The sequence below is a fragment of the Ylistrum balloti genome, unplaced genomic scaffold, assembly GCF_031769215.1.
Source record: "Ylistrum balloti isolate Yb309-2 unplaced genomic scaffold, AGI_CSIRO_Ybal_v1 Utg369756, whole genome shotgun sequence".
In the NCBI taxonomy this organism is placed as follows: domain Eukaryota; kingdom Metazoa; phylum Mollusca; class Bivalvia; order Pectinida; family Pectinidae; genus Ylistrum; species Ylistrum balloti.
Genome location: NW_026781957.1, coordinates 478,347 through 497,935, shown reverse-complemented (window position 1 = coordinate 497,935; position 19,589 = coordinate 478,347). Strand labels below are relative to the sequence as shown.

At 36.6% G+C, this 19,589-nt stretch overlaps 2 protein-coding genes across 2 annotated transcripts; one reads left to right on the top strand and one right to left on the bottom strand.

The window, feature by feature from the left end:
- Nucleotides 1-844: 844 nt before the first annotated feature.
- Nucleotides 845-5,596, bottom strand: LOC132543433 (toll-like receptor 4). Its single transcript, XM_060206934.1, has 3 exons — nucleotides 4,715-5,596; nucleotides 4,101-4,111; nucleotides 845-3,419 (listed from the first exon to the last, which is right to left on the bottom strand). The coding sequence occupies exons 1-3, from the start codon at nucleotides 5,513-5,515 to the stop codon at nucleotides 845-847; spliced, it is 3,387 nt and encodes a 1,128-aa protein (XP_060062917.1). The 5' UTR covers nucleotides 5,516-5,596.
- Nucleotides 5,597-11,170: 5,574 nt separating this feature from the next.
- Nucleotides 11,171-17,987, top strand: LOC132543432 (uncharacterized). Its single transcript, XM_060206933.1, has 6 exons — nucleotides 11,171-11,285; nucleotides 14,771-14,815; nucleotides 15,565-15,897; nucleotides 16,189-16,362; nucleotides 17,113-17,200; nucleotides 17,702-17,987. Exons 1-6 carry the CDS (start codon nucleotides 11,171-11,173, stop codon nucleotides 17,985-17,987), a joined length of 1,041 nt encoding a protein of 346 aa, XP_060062916.1.
- Nucleotides 17,988-19,589: the final 1,602 nt, after the last annotated feature.

Below are 19,589 nucleotides of genomic sequence, written 5' to 3'. Positions count from 1 at the left end.
AGAGAGATCGTGACGCCACAAAGATCACAACAGGACAAGCGGAGGATATATTGAAATAAAACCAACACAAAAGTAGAGAGATCGTGACGCCACAAAGATCACAACAGGACAAGCGGAGGATATATTGAAATAAAACCAACACAAAAGTAGAGAGATCGTGACGCCACAAAAATCACAACAGGACAAGCGGAGGATATATTGAAAAAAAACCAACACAAAAGTAGAGGAACCATGACGCCATCAAAATAGACAACAGGACAAGCGGAGGACATATTGAAAAAACAACAACACAAAAGCAGAGGAAGCGTCGCAAACAACAAGGCGATCGAAGGAAACATTGAACGATTGAAAAGCAACACAAAAGTAGTTACCGTGAGGACGTCAAAAATAGACAACGGAAAAGTACATAACATGTATTATTTAAGCTCATAACTGTTTACAACTTTCACGGCAATATGAATCTTTACATAATTGTTGTCGTCGAAAGTTTATATACAAACTTTCTGACATCAATACGACGACGGAGTTGGCTCATAAAATCCAATTTAGATTGATTTCGTAAATGATTTTGTTTTTAGAAACTGCCACTGTAAAATAATTTACTAAAAAAACTATTTCGTTTTCATTTGCATGCTTTGATTGATATAGCTCACTAAGTCAACTTACACTTATTTTAAGAGTTCGTGGACACATAAATTGGTAGGTTAAGGCTAAAATTAATAGTCCATGAAAATTAATGATTTGACAGTATTTCCTCCACGTAATTTTTAATTTATAGAAACCTTGACCTAAATGAGTCTCGTGTTCAAACGGAATTTTCTGACAAGTATATGTTGTCCAAGTCTTATTTAGATATGGCTTCTACTACTCTGTCCCAGAATACCACGTTTCCCTGGGGGTCATTTGGATACTCGATGTAAGTCTTGGACCGGATGACATCAATCACCTGTAAAGGAATGGCGTCGATGGGCACATGGCTGAACATGACCAGAAACAAAACAGAGGCCCCCTCTCGTGAGTAAATGCTCTCCATCCGCGCCATGTTTAATTCATACATGCACCAATATGACTCGACAAAGTTTTCACTCATAATCACGACCGTCTTCCGACTGGAATGTATGGCGTCTGTAATGTTAGCAGCTATGTCCATACCAGGTGTAAAATCTCGTTCATGAATACATAGTCGAAATGGACGATTTTCCTCAAGGTTTTTAATCAAATCCTTCTTGATAAATTCGGACTCCTCTGCCGCATACGAAATGAATGCGTCATATCGGTACTCATGATTATGGTCGTCTCTGATCGTGGCGTATCCTCTGTATTTATTTTTTGTGATATAGTATAAATAACGGAGTTTCCATCTATACCTGTAAACCAGACCAAGCACCACGATCGCTATACAGAACACAATAGCGGAGAGGAGCCCAGCAATCAAACCTATGTAACTAGTACAGTCTTTCTCAAGCTGTTGAAGTACTGAATCCAGCTCTGAGAACAAGACACTGGTTTTATTATCAAGACTACAGCGGTATGTTTGAAATCCTCTAAATATTTTTTGATTCAAGTTAATCCAGTGAAGAAATGGAAGAGTCTGACAGGAACACACAAATCTGTTGTTACTCAAATCTACCATCAGGTTTCCCGTCTTGGTAATTGCGTCAATGTGTTGCCTGTTCTGATTGGTCAGTTCGGACAACTGGTTGTGAGATAGATCGAAATTCGTAAGGTTCCTCATGTGACTTATGTCTATCTCCAATGACGTCATCAAGTTGAAACTAAGATTTAAATATTTCATGTTGACCAGTGTGTGAAATATTTTGTGTGACAGCATATCTATTCTGTTCATAGACATATCCAATTTAGTTAGCAATATATTGTTTTTGAATGTTTCGCCGTATGTATCCTGATTCATCATAAAACCCAGAAGGTTTGTATTAATAATCAGTGTTTTAAGTGAAGGAGCGTATTGAAAGAATTCCTTTGACACATATGAACAAAAGTTATTTGATAAATCGACATATTCAAGTTTGGTCAAATTGAATATTGGACCTCTCCATTCAGTAAACAAATTATTTTGGGCGAAAATGTGAGTCAATCTGTTCTTACTAAAATGTAGTGAGACAATAATATAACGATAATAACAGTTGGCAAATGAGGCTATCTCAAGATTTCGCGGCAAATTGAAAATAAATATCATTCCCTTTTCTTTACTACCCAGGCGCTCCAACGTCAACTTCTTCATCATGTCATTGGATGGCATGACCTCGCTTTCGTCTTTCACGGGGCCCCTCCAATCATTACAACTAAGAAAACGATTGGTGGTGATAGAAGGCGCATGCGTAGTGAAGGAATAGGATATGTCCAATTTACGAACATTGTTTAAATCTGCCAACTGAAAAAGGTACGTTCCCAAAGTATACATATTGTCCCGGCCCGATATATACCGTAATGTTGGAGGAAGGCAATCCACCACACCAAGCTGTATCAAGTTAAGTCTATTACTGTCGAAGTATAAATTCTCTAATGTCGTGTTTTTCAGGTATTTTAAATCGTCTGTTACTACGTTAGTCCCAACTCCGTATGTACAATGTATCTTGGATGCATCTATAGTACGAATGTCTGTACACTGTAAGTTAAATGTGAGGTTCGATAAAACGGAAAATGACAGGTAGACGTTGTGTGACACGTTGAGATACTTCAGCCGATTAAGTACACCCAGGGCACCTTTCTCTATACGAGTGAGATTACAAAAGGCTAAGTCCAGATACTGTATCATTGGTACTCCCACAAACATAGTTTGGGCTAGAGATCTAATCTTACACCCTCCTTGGAGGCTTGTGAAGTCCAGGGTTGTTAGATTTGACATCGGGAAGTCGGCACCGTCTATTCCATCAAGATGGAGAGTTTCCAGTGATGTAAGTTCTCGGATACATTGTGGATACTCAGTGTTCTCTTCGTGGACATTATGTTTCAGATTCAAAAATTGCAATTTTGACAAAGATTCAAATATTCCAGGTTTGAAAATTGATGTATTATAAGATAACTGGTTATTACTAATATTCAAAGTGATCAAATCTGTTAATCTCTGTAATGTATCCTTTCTAAATGATCTTAATTTGTTATGAGATAAATCGAGAAATTTAACGTTGTTTCCGATGTCTGATGCGTTCGGGAATGCACTAAGGTTGTTATCGGAGAGACTTATCCACGTAACATCCGGGGAGAAAACAGGTACATTTGAAAGACCTTTTCTAGAGCAGTCTGCACCCAGGTGGGCAAGGTCGCCGCTGCGAACGTCCTCATTCACGACAAAACATCTACACTTGGGCTCAGAAGTGCATCTATTAATGTTGTTGAAAGTAATTGACTGAGGTTTCATGGCGGCTGTTATTTGCAGCCCAAGTAAGAGAAAATTTAGTCTGAAACAAGAAGAGTTACAATTACGTTCAGTAACACGTTATAACGGTTCGTTTTGTCGTGCCTATAAACCAACCAAGAGCAACCCAAGCTGGAGTTGGTCTTTCAAGCATCGATACATTCAATAACAGACATACACATCACTGGAGATACTCCTTCTATTTACTCAATACAACTTTTGGCAACACAGAGTATCAACCAACACCAAACCAAAAACACAAATAGCTAGGGAGTAACAATTTATATACAACATGGAGAAATACAGGCTTCCGTATAGTTTCACATATATACTATCACACATTCAAAACAATGATGGTACATTTAAATTAGTATAAAATCATTTTCACAATACTTTCAACCCAAATACTATTACTCACAGCGCTTATAAAATACACAAATACTCTCAAACTACATATCGTCGGCTGGCTGACAAAACCTCGTAAGTCCAAAATTTGTTTTTTACAGGGGGAAGAAAAAACATTCTATAAACCAAATGCAACTGTGTTTCTTACTTAAAGTTGTTCCAAGGTTATTTTTACCGACCTTTATTTAAGATACCAAGGTCATGTTGTTAAATCAATATGCGCCTGATGAAGAAGTGGACATACAATATTTTGGTTCTGAAAATTTATGCCAATTTTGGACATACAACATTTTTGCATAAAATGTATGCTTTGATTTACGACTTTAAAATCTAACAAAAAACCATAAAAATAACGAAAGTCGTTCATAAATCAATAAAACAGAGTTTAATTAACATGAACAAAACCAAAGCAATTCAACAACAGTATCAATGAAATAATTAAACCTCTCGTATGACTAGAAAAAAATAAATAATTATTTCAAAAGTAAAACGTATAGCGTATAAACATCATTCATGTTTTCAGCATTAAAATTTAAAAAAAAGTATAAACATTATTCATGCTTTTCGGCATAAAAGTTCAAAAAAGGATAAAAAATGTAAGCAAAAACCACAGTCCTTATAAAATGATGATCACCTAATACAAGATTAGATATACATTCGGGAATCAACACAGATAATTTGTTAGACTGGCTGTCTGTTTTTATCAACAACAAAAAATACACAATTCAGCTTTAACTGTATAGCAATAGATTCACATAATAATCACATTAAGTATTTTCTGTAAATGTTACTTTTAAACACCTTTTACTTTTTGCTAAGCGTTTCAATGATTCAATGATTCTTAGATCTAAACAGTTTAAGTATAACATAATCCGATATGAAAACGATAGAAATAATTTTCAAGACTGAACAGGTTCATGTATGGCGTAGTACGTCATAAAACGGATGAAAATCCCGTGGAATCACATTTTTTAGTTCTTGAAGGTGTTTGTACTTTGATTCTTTCACCTTACATTGTGTAGCGTGAAGTGGTGCAACTGTCATTTCAGGTGTAGCTTGTTCATTAAGTTTGGCCTTTCTAGGAAAGTCACAAAACTCCTGATCATACATCAGCTTATACCTAATACCACAATGGGGAGAATATTCCAAAACACGAATGTCAGTCACAACAGGATCACCTACTTTAGTACCTGGCCTGATACTTGAATACAAGTTTATGTGCGAAAAGTTCTTGAAAAATGTGTGATCGACGTAGTGAACATGGTAAGGTTGAGACGGACGGACAGATTTGATTATATCTACGTAATTCTGTGGCACATAAATTGGCTTTCTCTTCAGTTTGCTTTCAATGGTGCTGTGTACGCTGTCTACCTCCATTTGGGTATGTCCTTTCTCCAAATATTTTTGTAAGATAGTTAAACCCCTTTCTTTTGCTAATTTGGACAATGCGTTTGCTAACACCGTGTTCCGGTTCTGGTATGTGCAACCATCGCTGTAAAGTACAACTGTTTTAATCTCTTTATCAGATTGAGCTAGCATGTCTTCAATAAAGTGGACAATACAAGAAGCAAACGAATTTCCAGTCAGATCACCCTCACCTTCGTGCCAAAAGTAGCAAGTAACATCTTTCGTTGCTAAGTCATAGAGTGTGAAATTATGGCATGCAAGCTTGGTCTTATAATAAAGAGCGCTGGCCTGAAGTCTTGGTGAAAGAAGAACGCACTGAAGATCCATAGTTACAACTCTGTAGGTATTGTCAGATATCGACTTTTCCTTGTCTCTGTTCTTTTCGTCTCTTGCAGCTTGTTTCCTTGACAAGTGTTTCTGAAACACTTCCTCTTTAATATTGCCAGTTTCAAACCCACAGCACAGATCACACTGGTCTTTTTTTGGAGAAAAAAGACTCAGATTTTGGTCATCAAACTCGGATTTAAACAACTTAAGACACGCTGCTTTCAAGCTATTTTCATCACAATATCGTTTGTATTCATGATGCAACTCCGTCAGTGTAGTAAAAAGAGGTTCCAAGTATTGCTTAGAGCTTGAGGACCTGCAGTAATGAGACTCTAGTTTCGGAAGTGTTTTCAAAAAGTCAACAACACTCGTCCTTAACTCTGCGTCTCTTTTTCTCCTCGTGTCTCCTTTCTTAGATGGAGGTGGATTGATTGGAATACCTGTGCTCGACATATTGACCCAACCATAAACAGTTTGTTCTCCTACAGCCAAAGTTGTTAAAAACATACTTTTACATACCACAACTTTTTCCTGGCCTTTCCACAATCTATAAACAAAGCTATGGCTTTTCCTACTTTCGGCTGCTGCTGTTCTTTTTCTACTTGTTTCAGATTTAGACACCAGCGAGTTGACATACACTTTTCGTTGATTCCAGTCAAGGTTATTCCAAAATTTATTAAAAATAACAAGCCTGTCATCTTCACTAAATTCTGCACACATTTTAACTTTTGAGTTTTGGCATTTTTTGGAACAACCTTTTGGGGCCAATATGCGACCTGGTCTTTGAGCCGAAAACTGATATTTGCCGTCTTTTTTTGTCAGTCCAGAATACTGTTTTCCTGACATTCTCAGCATTTTGTTTTTGTTTTTTACCCATTCATTACTATTACATTTCTTCCTTTTGACTGGTTTCTCATCGACAACTTCCTCATGATCTACCTTCATATCTTCATCTACAGGATCATCAGCATCACTCTCTGGTACGTAATCTGGATCATCAAAACTGTCATCAGCTTCTGAAAAATCATGTTCTGTTTCATCCAAAGTATTTTCTTGTAGATTTTGCCTTTTGCTATTTGGAGATTTGACGTTTAAACTAGAACCAGAAAATTCATTATCTGTTTCCAGAAGGGTCTCATAGCAAGTAATATCTGGAATATCTGCATCACTAGGAGCAATATCTGGAATCTCATTTACATTGGTAGCTGTAATTGTACCACGCTGGATGCTAGAAAGGACGTCATCTCCAGAGTTTTTCGGAATACTGTTACTTACTTCACTATTTTGAAATGAATCCGTTTCTGTAAGTGTCTCACAAGAAGCAATACCAGGAATTTCTTTTACACTGGTAACTGTAATTGCACCTCCCTGGATACTACAATGAAGTGCCTCACAGGAAGCAATATCAGGCATTTCTTTTGCAATTGTAGCTGTAATTGTACTACCCTGCACTGTACAATGTACGCCATCTCCAGAACTTGTGTGGGTGTTGTATTCATTGGTGTTACTTGAGTTTGATTTGTCCGCATTCTGTCTTGCAAGACGAACCATTAACATACCCCGTGAAAGCATATTTTTGATGTTTCAAAAAGCCACAGCATTAGCAACCGTTTTTACAGTTTGGATGGAACTTAAATTCAATTTGCTCATATGAATTGCCCTTTCTTGATATAACTAAATATCTAGGTGTCGAGGACGGAAACATACTGTAATAAAAATATTGCATAAAATTGTATTGGGTGTTGTTTGTCTTTGCAAATGTTCCATTTTCACGTTCCCTCAGTAACTCCAACTGCGAGTGCTCATAGTGTTTGAAGTTAATCAAAGTTTTTATATCGGCGCCGTTTCGTTTCCAAACGTTACTCATACTTAAAGGATCACATGCCCCAGCCACAGTCTGCACATAAATAGTCCTCTACGAAGTCACCTTCTGTTAAATTGTCAGGTAAGTTTTCTACGCACTCATAATGGAAATATCGGTGACAACAGAGACACCATAACCAAATTTTTCCATCAGTATCAGTAAAAACATACTGTCCAGTTAACTGTTGATCTTCTAAATGAAAAGGATTTTTTGCAACCCTATCACATTGGCAACATGTCCATATTCTTTCAAAGTCTTCACAAGAAGATGTTGACATTACTACCTACAATATAATAAGCACAGCATCACTCAAGTGTCCCAACCAGACGCTACGAGTGTTACGTCATAAAATAGACAAGCAATATCAATGTCCCCTTCAATACAAACACAAAGTTACGTTTGTTATGTAAGAAGAAATTTTATATTAGGATTCATTACAGTCATGACTATATTGAAAGTACCTGTAGTAAGTTTTCAAGCTTTTTCCAGTCAATTCAGGACAATGCCTATAATTTCTTGTTCGTAATTTAGTCTAATAGTCTGTATGCTATAAAATGCCGTGTAATTCTGAGATAAAAATACTTGTATTATTTCTTAAAAATGAGCTTCTATTGGAAGACAAAATATAGTATGTCCAAACTTTGCTAAATAGAAAGCGAAGTGGAAACACTTTCAAAATGTCGTATGTCCATCAAATCACAAAAAAATATGGGAAAACTGAGGGTGGTGATAGATCCAAATTGTCTTAAGTGGATATATGGAGTAAAAGAACCCAATCGCTGTTTAGAAACTAGGCAGTAAAAATGCAGTTTTAAAGACAGAAGTAAAATGCATCAAATTATCGTATGTGACATACACCCCAAGAAAGAGGTCTAAAATATCGTATGTGAAAATAAACTTACTAAAGTTATACGTCTCGTTTTAAAAAAAGAAAAATAAATAAATTGAAATATTTCTTGTTTACTATACAGCTCATTAATGCAGTCAAATGCAAAAAATTACTCACAGAATATCGTCAAATGGTCCTCGGCTCCGATGAACAAGTTAGACCTTCTCATCACACGTTAATTCAATGGAGATGTGACATACGAGATCTTGTCACGACTTTCATTTGGACCAATGCAAGTACAATTTTTGAACACATGGTTATATCTCAAAATTTCATTGGTGCTGCATTACAATATTTTGTCAGGAGGTGCATTTTAATTTGTAAATTGGCGCTATGTGAAAAAGCTGTTTTCCACAAAAATGGACTTACGAGGTTTTGTCAGCCAGCCGACGATATGTCACACATTCCTGACACATAAAACACAATCATAAAGAAATAGTTTACTGAACACTAGGTATAAAATACAGAAATACATTGTCTGCATAAAGGGACACAACTCTCGAATAATACATTCCCGTTACAATATGATAAGATATACATATGGTTATTCATGAATCAATAATGATCAGTAAAAAGAGATTTGTAAATTCGTTTTAGAGAAACATTAACATAAAAATATCAAACAATAGACGATTAAGCTCGACGACACTGATAATAACTTACGGCGGTGGGGAAAAATCAAATACCAACATGTCGACATAATTATACCTCATGTTCCATAAAACTAGGGCAAAATAGAAACTAAAGAAACATTTACACGGAGACTCATGAATCGGTATCGGGACCTTTTTTAATGTGTGTAGAAAATTGAAGACACACTCTTAAATCTTTATCATAGGTTTGTTTTAAGTGTTTCTCCACCCAAACCGTTTTTGTAAACTATTGTAGTTTATTATTTGGAAAAAAGTAATGTAACCGCTTGATATTAACAGACGTTTTCCAGGTTTATTACCAATCACAGACTCAGTCAATGCCGGGCTGAAGTTGATAACAGTCCATTGCGCATGGCTTTACAGCAAATAGGAAAGACTTCGAAAAATGCTGCATTATATTGATTGTTTTAATCTACATATTGGTTGTTCTTAATTAATTTCGTCAGTGAAAAATACCCAATAACAGATTTACCTGACTGAGATTAAACGATTAACACATGAGTATTTTCTTTCGCCCCTGTCCTGTGTGGGATACACGCTTCCTATGTGGAACATCCATGTACATTCCATAATGATGCACAAAGTGACCTTCACTGTTATTACAGCTCGTCAAACATAGCTTACCTGCTTAGGACGATTTTACTGGGGGCACCTGTTTCCATTCTTGTAAAATAAAATATCACACCAGCTCTTGAAGAGGTAACCACGTTTTTCTTTCTTCTGGAATTGGATAATGGATGTGCTTGCTTTAGTTCAGAATTGGGATTGAGAGACTCGTCAAAGTGACGGTTGTATCAATTCCTCTTCTTACTGGTTGTTCGTGATTGTGATTCTGGTGTTGGCGACCCTCTACTTTCTTCTTTAAGTAAAATGCATTTCCGTCCTCCCAACATTTACACTCGTTGTAAGTTGAAAGAGAGACTATATGACAGCGTAAAAAGGCGATAACATAAATACGCGAGGAAATTTTTTCAAACTTATCATTATACGGAAGAGAATCCAGTAAGACGTTTGGCGCTTATCTGACTTGTTTATATTTTCACAAGTATCTGGCAGTATCTGCCAGTCTGGAGGTCTGATAACTTCGAAAAATCAGGACAATTTTTAATTTGATACTTTCGAAGGGCCCAACTCGTCTTGGATTCCTATACTTCAAAATCACTCCATCTTAACATCTTATCAGAGTTCCTGACTGCAACTATACTCAATAAATGCTACAGGCTAAGGGCGATGCTGTTTACTCGAGAAGTGACATTGTTTTCAATGAACACACTGCTCCTTGAAAAGTACGTCTACAGCCAAGGCTGATCTCCTGAAAATGATTGAACTGCAAGTTTACAAGAATCCTTCGTCGACTTTGGTGGTAGGATCTATGGGAACACAAATTGTTCTCCTGTCTTGTCTGACTTGTCTTATTTTCTAAGGGGGCTGAATTTGTCGAAGGGCTGACCAGATAGGCCACAATAACCTTGTCAATTTTCACAATTTCAGTTTTGTAGATGATTTCTCGTCTGTTATTTAATAAAAAGAAACTGAAATCAATGATTGGACATATTTTTTAACGTTTCCGGTGCTGTTTTCCGAGTACACAACCAACAGAGACAGTTTCCCACATTTAGTGTGATTTTTAAGATTTGCCTATTGTGAATGTTGTATTTCTAGATAGTGACATCCATGCCTTCAAACCCTAACCATTGTCATTTCACCAACTCCGAGTTCGAATTAAGTATGTTCTTTGTTGCCTTCAGTGTATTTACCCCTAGTTGTAGTTTATCATAACGATATGTCAATCTTCAGTTTGTTCCCTTGACAGTTTGATATCAAATTGTCAACCGTAAACATTGTTATAGGTATACGAACTACTTTGTTGTACTTCCACTTCAAACATCAGAATTAACAGGGAATTTTCGTTTTAAAATCGAAATCAACGAGAAATATATGTCGGGTTAACATAGAAGCTGGACAATGATTGAGATCATATCATATCGTCAGGATCACTCCGACCTTATATATCTTATTTCCATAGCAACTAACAAATGCATTAATATACCTGAGTGTTTATAGCTTATAGTAGAAAAGTATCGCCTTTCAGAAATCAACGCCAAATGAGAATCGTCTCCATGACAATGATTAGCTGTGATGGATGATGGTGATAAAAATCAATACCTTTGTAGGTGTAACCGTATTAGGATTCATGATGTAGCCGGATGCGCTCCGATATATCATGTTCTGTAGTGTTCCGTGTCAGGATGGGGATATCTACGAACTGTAACGATTCGGGTGTACAAACTATGTTTCAGAGAGCCATCATTGACATTGTTTTAGGAGTGACATTTGTACTGGTTCTTGTCCAGTCAGCTACAGGCAAGTGCGAATTTCTTAACAAATACCAATTAAGCTGATTAGAAATTATGGATAAGGTAGAATATTGTCCGTATCTTGTCCTTGTAAAACCAGTTAAGTTTCTAAATCTAGAAGGAATGTTTGAAATATAGAAGGGTGGTTCCCTTTAAATTCAGCCGATTAGCTAACTCTACGTCGAGTATTTTTAAACGCGTGTTAACAATGTAACCTTTCATAATAATAAAATACTAGGTTTTCTATTTGAGAATCGAAGGAGAATGCAAAATTGATACATTGTGTATAGTACAGTTTTCTCATCTCTATAAGGTGTACCGTTTGTTACATGTTATCATCATTGGTATTGGGAAGAAAATCAAGAATGTAGAACCCTTTTTTCAGCGTTTTATATGTTCAGTTAACGGATTAAAACCAAGCTTACACGATGAGGGATTATAACAGATTTGACGGAAACAATGGACAGAGAGATGGAGGTTGATGAAAATTATTGGAATTATTGTTGATATAATGATCTCAATGAAAATGTTTTATTTGTTTGTATGATATGAAATTGGGCTTGTTTGGTGATCGTTTGTTTGCTTGGTGGTTCCGCTGCTCTATACTTCGATCAAACATTACGTGATGCCTACCCTTTTTGAACACCTGGTCTTAACCTCCTTTTGCTTTTTCAGTGCTATCTGTGTAAATATTGTTTATATTTTAGCCAGGTTGGTATTTGCTGTTTTGTTTTAATTGTCATTATTATGGCATCGTTTTTAGGATTTCCATTTCCTTGATAAATGTGAAACCTGTGAATATTTACATAATAGAATTACTATCACTTGGATGTTGTTATCTTGAGGAACTTGTCCTGGACTGATATTTTGATAAGTTCTTCTGTATAAGAGTTGTAGTGGAATGATTTCCCCAATAATTCACGTGACGAATTATCAACAAGATACAGCTTAATAATGTCCTTATAAAACATGCCCTTAATATCACTGACGAGTGAAGGACGAAACACGTGAATGATGTTTAGGAGTTCATTTGGCGCTCTATATATATATATATCATTCTAAATTTGGATAAAAATGTGTTATTCACATGTGTGTCTTTAGTGCAATCTTCGATATTGCAGGTTGTAGACACCGAGTTCATAGTTCATTGAGGTTGGCGCCATTATTATTACCTTTATTTCCTCCAAATATGAAGATTTACAAAGACAACTATATAAACAGCAATAAATTACATAGATTTACACACGTACACACCAACACTCACATACATATATATACAGTTACAATATGTTTTGATAGTTAATTAGAAGTATTTCACTAAACTATTAAAATGATACTTTGTTTCGTGAGGTGATGAGTGGAGATGATGAAGTCCAAACGCTGTCCGGGTGTTGAAGGTTTATTGCGAAGTAGGCTACGGAGAGATCGAACACTCACATGCCTGCAGGAACCGATACATACTGGCTAGAAAGGTGGTCGTATTTATACTGGCCATGTTAATTAACTGATAAAGTACTATTACATATTAGCTAACAGGAAAACATGGATTGAAGTATACATGAGTTATTGACATGGTCTTACACACAAAAATCGCAACAGACTATGGGATAGGTCTACATTATTCAGGGTTTTGTAGATTTGTAGCATATTGGACCCTATCCTTCTATACTGTAATGATGGTAGTTCTAGTTTCTTTAATCTTATTGGATATGGTAGATCCCTCAAGCTTGGTACTATCCAAGTGGCTATTCTCTGAATGTCCTCTATAGATACCTGGTCTTCTCTAATTATCTGAGGACACACCGAAATTGCCGATTCTAAATAGGGGCGAACTTTTTATATAGGGTCAGAAACATTTCCTGATTGATTAATGTAAAAGTTTTAAAATGGGAAACCAAGATTCCGAATGGCTCTGATGACAGTTGGTTGTATATGGACACTAATTTTATGTTGTTTTTTTTCTACTGTTATACTTTTATCTATTTCCTTGTCAGTATTTTCAACTTAAGCCGTTTTACCTTTTCGTGGTGAAAGCAGCGTCATTTTTATGGTCCTTGAGGTGTTTACATTTATGTACATTCAGATCCATTAGTCATGTTTCTGTCCGCTGACATACACTGTTCAGGTCAGTTTGGAAGGATTGTCCGATATTACCTGAAGGTGGTGACTTTTATTGTTAGGCGTCATCGGCAAACATTATAAAGTTGCTATCAATAAGTTGAGGTATATCATTGATGTAGATGAGGCACTGGTCCTAGAACGCTTCCTTGTTGTACTCCACGTATATTTATTTTGGTGCTGGAGTATGTTCCAATGATTACTGCTCTTTCTTCTAGTTTATTGACGAAGTCTCGAATCCAATCCAGCACGTTACCTTTCATCCTTTCGTTGTCCACTTTGTGGATGAGTCTTCTGTGTGGTACTTTGTCGAAAGCCTTCCTAAAGTCAATGTATATAGAGAGTACATGGCCAGTGTCTTAAAATATCAGCTGTATTTTGGCAAGGATGAAGAAAGACAAAGTGGCAAGCTTGTGGCTCCGCTTAGTAACATAGTTCCAAACTTCATCGGATATAGCAGCGATTTCATGAATCTTCATAACTTAACATGTCCACCACAACATGTGATATCGCTTATTTCAAAAACTATTTATAATTCTAAACGTAATTTTTAAGAAAAAATTCAGATAGCAATTCTGTTGAATTGATACTGCCAGCTGCAGGATAAATAATGTCAGCTTGTTTACCATTGCCCATGGCAACGGTCCAATCCTCTATTGCTTCTAACAATTTAGTATTGCATGATTATCCTCTTCTAAAACCATGCTGACCAGAGGTTGTTCAGATGTTCATCACAGACAATTCTCTGGAGATTTCTCTTGTGATTGAGCTAAAGCCAAGCGATTGATAACTGCTCGCTTTATTTTATCTGCCTTTTTAAGATACTGGTGTGACATTGGCACTTTTCCAATCCTTTGGTAAGTTCTGTTTCTGGATCGACCTGTTAAATCTAATTTGGAGTGGTGCTTTAAGCTGTTCCACAGTCTCGAATATGTATTTTTGGAGATCTAGGCCGGTTGATTTGTTGATCTTCAATCTTTTGATTGCTTTCAGTGTTTTCACTGCTATATGTTTTAAGTGTGTTGATTCGCAATTGCTGTTGAAATCTGGTCGTGATCTCGTCACCTTGTTTTTGACATTTTCCGATCAGTCTGGATCTTTTTGAGTCGGCTCCTTTTATTGTTTAGACCCTTGGCATCACCGACGAGTCCTAGGAGGACGAAAGAGCTATATGATGCAGTTTAATTATTTGTATAAAATTCTACATCTGTATTGAACGTTAAGAATTACTTGGATATTTTCTGTACAATCTTGTACCCAATGCTATTATATCTGGTATTGATTTCAGTAAAGATTAAAAGTACCATGATGAAATGACCCCTTGTTGATTAACTATATGGCGTCCTCATCACTAACACAAGATTTCTCTTCCAGGTATAGGGTGTCCCAAGGGAGGACCCGATAGTAAGTATATACAATGTAAGTATATCACTTTCACCACAGTTTTGCTGAATTCTGACCAGCCTACGCAACTCTACCGAATCTTGGACTTTTCTGCGTCGTCTTCCTATTCAGCAAGTCTTCCAAGCGTCATCAGCGATTTTAGTAATATAAACCTTGCATATTTCTTCTTCACGATTCATCGACGTCGTCTGCTGTTTCCCGCTTCTTTTAAAACGTGTTTTATTATACTGCTAATCACTGCTCACCGCGACCCTGTTTTGTTTAGACCTCTGCGTAATTCTTTGTTTTATTCATATTTTGTCCTGTTTTTTTTCAACTTGAGTTTGGATTATGATTATGTGGTATTTTCTTGACTCGGATATATCTTCACATGTAACCTGAATACATCTATTTCTTTTAAAATTTTCATTTAAGAACTAAAACAAAACTAAATAGAAAAGTTCTAATGGCTTCAAAATGAATCTATCAAGATACATTTTTGTAGAAAACGCACAATAAAAGAATGAGGAAATGGTTGTCGAGAGACCTTTTGTATCTTTGGTTATCTAAATACATTGCCTTACAATCTAATTGATATTTGTTTAAGTTTCTCAGTGTCATTGTCGGTGTAATAGGATACTTTATTGTTCATTGTTAATTAATTTGTTTTGTCACAATTTTAATGGTGGATATCGATGATGTGGTTCCTTCCGTGTGTTATATTTGTTTCCTGTTTAGAGGAATCGTGACTGTTACATGTATAAATGTCTATCTATATTAAACAGCAATGGAGATTTGTAAGACGAGGAGTCTGACTGGCTCCAGTATCCTACTCGATTTCTACCCAGCAAGGTCCATCCCAGTGGACGAGTGTGACTGTACAATTCTCGTGTACCAGGGCAACAAATTGTCCGTTAGCCCCGTCTCTACTCCAGGCTATGTGGGGTGTGGTTCAGAAATCCACATACAACGGTACCTCCCTCGAGGGGAAGCACGAATCATTTCCTGTCGTGGCGCCACCACTTTTCCTGGACTAGCTGCAGGAAACACTCTCACCATCTCCCTAAAACGTGTACAGGAACCATTTGATACCTCGTATTGTTATCGCCTAGATATAGGTTAGTCAAGAAACATAAGATATATTTAATTATTAACTAACTTTTAAACCCAATACGGTATAAAAATAAATGGAAATTTTGTGTAGTGAATAAAGCCTAGTCTATTCAGGTGGTTTACAATTTTTCTCAATGCAGAGTAAATAAACGAATGTTAACCTCCGGCAAAAGTTTCACTGTGTACTTTTCCTTTGCTATTTGTATTTTTCGCTGGATATTTAATATTGCATTTAATTTAACAAAAAAAAACTAACATTAAACCTAAATATGATTTCGATGGTCCATAAATTATAGACGGAAAAGCCGCATCCATGTCTTTAATTTGTGAAGATGCCAAAACAACTAGTACCGTCGCCATGACAACCAGTCGAACTTTAATCACTACGGTCAATGACGAAGGAATTCAAACCGGAAATCATTCGTCACAGGTCGAGGTCGTGGACGCTGAGCCAATACCGTCACTCTCAGGTAATGTATTGTAGCATGAGCTTTGTCAAACTATAAAGTTTGGAAACACGTTTGATTTGATATCAATACAACTACAACACCGCAGGACCAGAGGAGATATGATAAACGTTTTCAAAATATTTAGATAAATATGAGAGTAGGGTAACAAGAAACCTTTTCCATATGGACAATATGAATCGGACCAGAGGTCACGATAAAAAATATTTAAGAAGCGATGTCGTCTTGATGGAAGGAAGCATTTCTTCAGCTATTGAGTTGTTGATTTATGGAATAAATTACCCCAAATATTGTCAATGCTGAATCTCTTATACAATTTGAAATAAGGCTAGATGACCACTTGAAAAATAACCCTTTACAGTAACTTATGTTAAGTCATTGTACAGAGGAGTTATTTACATTATACTATGTATTGAGACTAGACATAGAGGCTACAAGTCTGGGTCCATTACTTATGCTAATAAATTAATGCTAAAAAGTGCTGACAATAGTATGCGAGGTAGTACCATGTACATATGAGTCAATACAACGGAATGTGGTCCCACAAATTTACTGAATTTAAAACAACACTGAACTTAACATTCTCCTCAAGTTTGGACCATATATGGTTTTGAACTAAAGCTTTGATTTCATTAAAACTCTTACATCCTATATTTAGAGCGTTTACTGTGATATACTTTAATCTTAATGCATGCTTACTGTAGACAAAATAATGTCCACTGCCAAATTTGCCGTCAAACTTATAAATTTCAGGTCTGGGCACTATTGCTGTGACAACCGTAACGTCAGTTTTGGCAGTCTATTCCACCATCATCACAATACTCTATATCATGTTACGAAGGTCAGTATTTTTCTCGCTCTTTTTTCTATTTATTTTTATTTCCATAAGGCAGAGACGTATATATCACGTGTGTTATATACGTCACTGCATAAGGTATTTTCCGATCTTATGAATCATGTATTTTTGTGCTGCATGGACGATTTAAAAAAAAAAACCATTATTATACTGTTATAGGACCAGAGAGCATACAAGTCTTTGTACCAACCATTGTATGAGTAAAACCTTGTTATCTCGAACTCGAGAACCCTATTTAATTCAAAGTATTTCATCCGTACAGTCAAATTTCACTCTAAACATTCAACCTAACTAACATGAAATACTCTGATAACTCGAAGTTTTCCCATGGTCCTTCCGACTTCGAGATAATGAGGTTCAACGGTATCTTCATTGGTTGAATGTAACTGATTTGTTTTTGTTGTGCATCATTGGTACAATTTGGAATGACGTATAGTACGGTATAAATTTATCTAATACATTTCTTAATTCAAACTTTTTATGCAGAAAACGACACCAGCAAGAAAAGACATATAATGAGATTTACGAAGAAATTCCTCCGAGAGCAACAGTTCAAAACAGAAACAGCCGTTTAACGCGCATGCCCAGTATCTGTGACGATAGAGAATTACCTGCCCTTCCTCATCTCTCTGTACAACGTCAGTTTAGTGAATATAACGCCGACATGCCCCCACCTAGTGCCAACAGTGTTAGTAAACAAACTCACTGGAACTGGACATATCAAGAAAAGATGGCGGATAACGAACACAACTATATCAACCAACCATTTTAGATGTGATTGGTCTACTGATTCTGTTGAACTGGCTTCATGAACTGACTTTAAACAAAATAAAACCGGCTTACATGTCCCTATCGGGTGTAATGGATGACATAGGAGAACGTCCTTGCTGCGTGGTTTTGGTTGGTGGGTTTTACGTATCCATGACAACGCCCGGCGAGTGTCCCAATCGACGTACGTCGATTCTCGGGCGACGTGATCCTTGCTGCATTCCCGGTGCCTTTATATTGCACGAGACTCGGTAAAGGAAATTTCACATACAGTCTTTGGATGGTGGCAAATGTACACTTATTAAAACCATCAAAACATCTTTTAATTGATTTGTGATCAGTTTTCAAAAGGTTTCTTAGGCGCAGGTTTCAAAAACAAAAATAACACATAGATATAGAATGAAGGATTATTTATAACAAATTACTACGCATAATAGCTGGCTTGACGTCATTGACGGCTAATTCGCGCCATTTTCAGTCATTCACAATTCATTCATGAGTGGGCCCATCACTTAGAAATGTGTAGAAGTATAATAACAATAGGGAAATAAAAAAACATCATCTGTCCCCCTAGGGACCTGGTTTCCCCCCCCCCCCACCCAGGGACCTGGTCCCCCGATAAATCTGTTATATATACGTTGTTTATTGTTTGTGTACTTTGTTAGAAAATTGTATGATGTTGTGGTCTACTTTTTGTTTACATCAATGAATGACCGCGATCCACACACCGGTGTATGTGTAAACAGATATTCCATTCATACAAAACAGAAGTTCGAACAGACCCACTACGAGGTGCCATTAACTTGTCCAATCATCATCGTTATCAGGGGCGGATACAGGAATTTAAGTTAGGGGGGCGTTATAATTAACTTACAGGCGAGGGGCAGGCCTGCTTGTCTACAGTTCATGTGACAGTTAAAGAAATTATTTGGCATAAATACTTACTCTCGCCTTTTAAAAAAACATTCAATTTTCTTTTGAAACATATTCGAGACTACTGTACCGTCGTTACAGTTTCATAATATGCCAACAATGACACATTTTGCTCTAATATGGCCTTCATTTTCGAAAGAGTTCCTATAATCGCGATAACTCTTTCTGTCGTTATGTGATCAACTATAATAAAGTTACTGTATACTTGAAAATTAGCCCAACTTAAGTCATCTATAGCTGTTTAGAACAGTGATAGTCATAACATACGACCAAGACCATCCAGTATACTTCGTAACTCACCCTTACTCTGCCAATTTTAGGGGGCGTGCGCCCCCCACGCCCCCCTCCAAATCCGCCCCTGGTTATTGTTTTCATTGAAAATGAAAAGAAAAAAATGACGCAACAGAAAGCTACTTTTAGCAAACAAATAAAGAAAAAATTATTATGACCTATACATGAAAACAAACTGTAGAACTTAAGTTTTGTGACGTAACAGATCAAACCATGACGTCACTTCCTTGAAGTAAGAATACACATTCCTGTCGAGTGCCCCGACCAGGAATCGAACCCGGGTCGTGATAAGCCAGTGCTCTACCAACTGAGCCAAAGAAGCATGCTCCGTCAGCTAAGTGACAGAGACCGTATTTAACACTATGTACAAGCCACACCGACC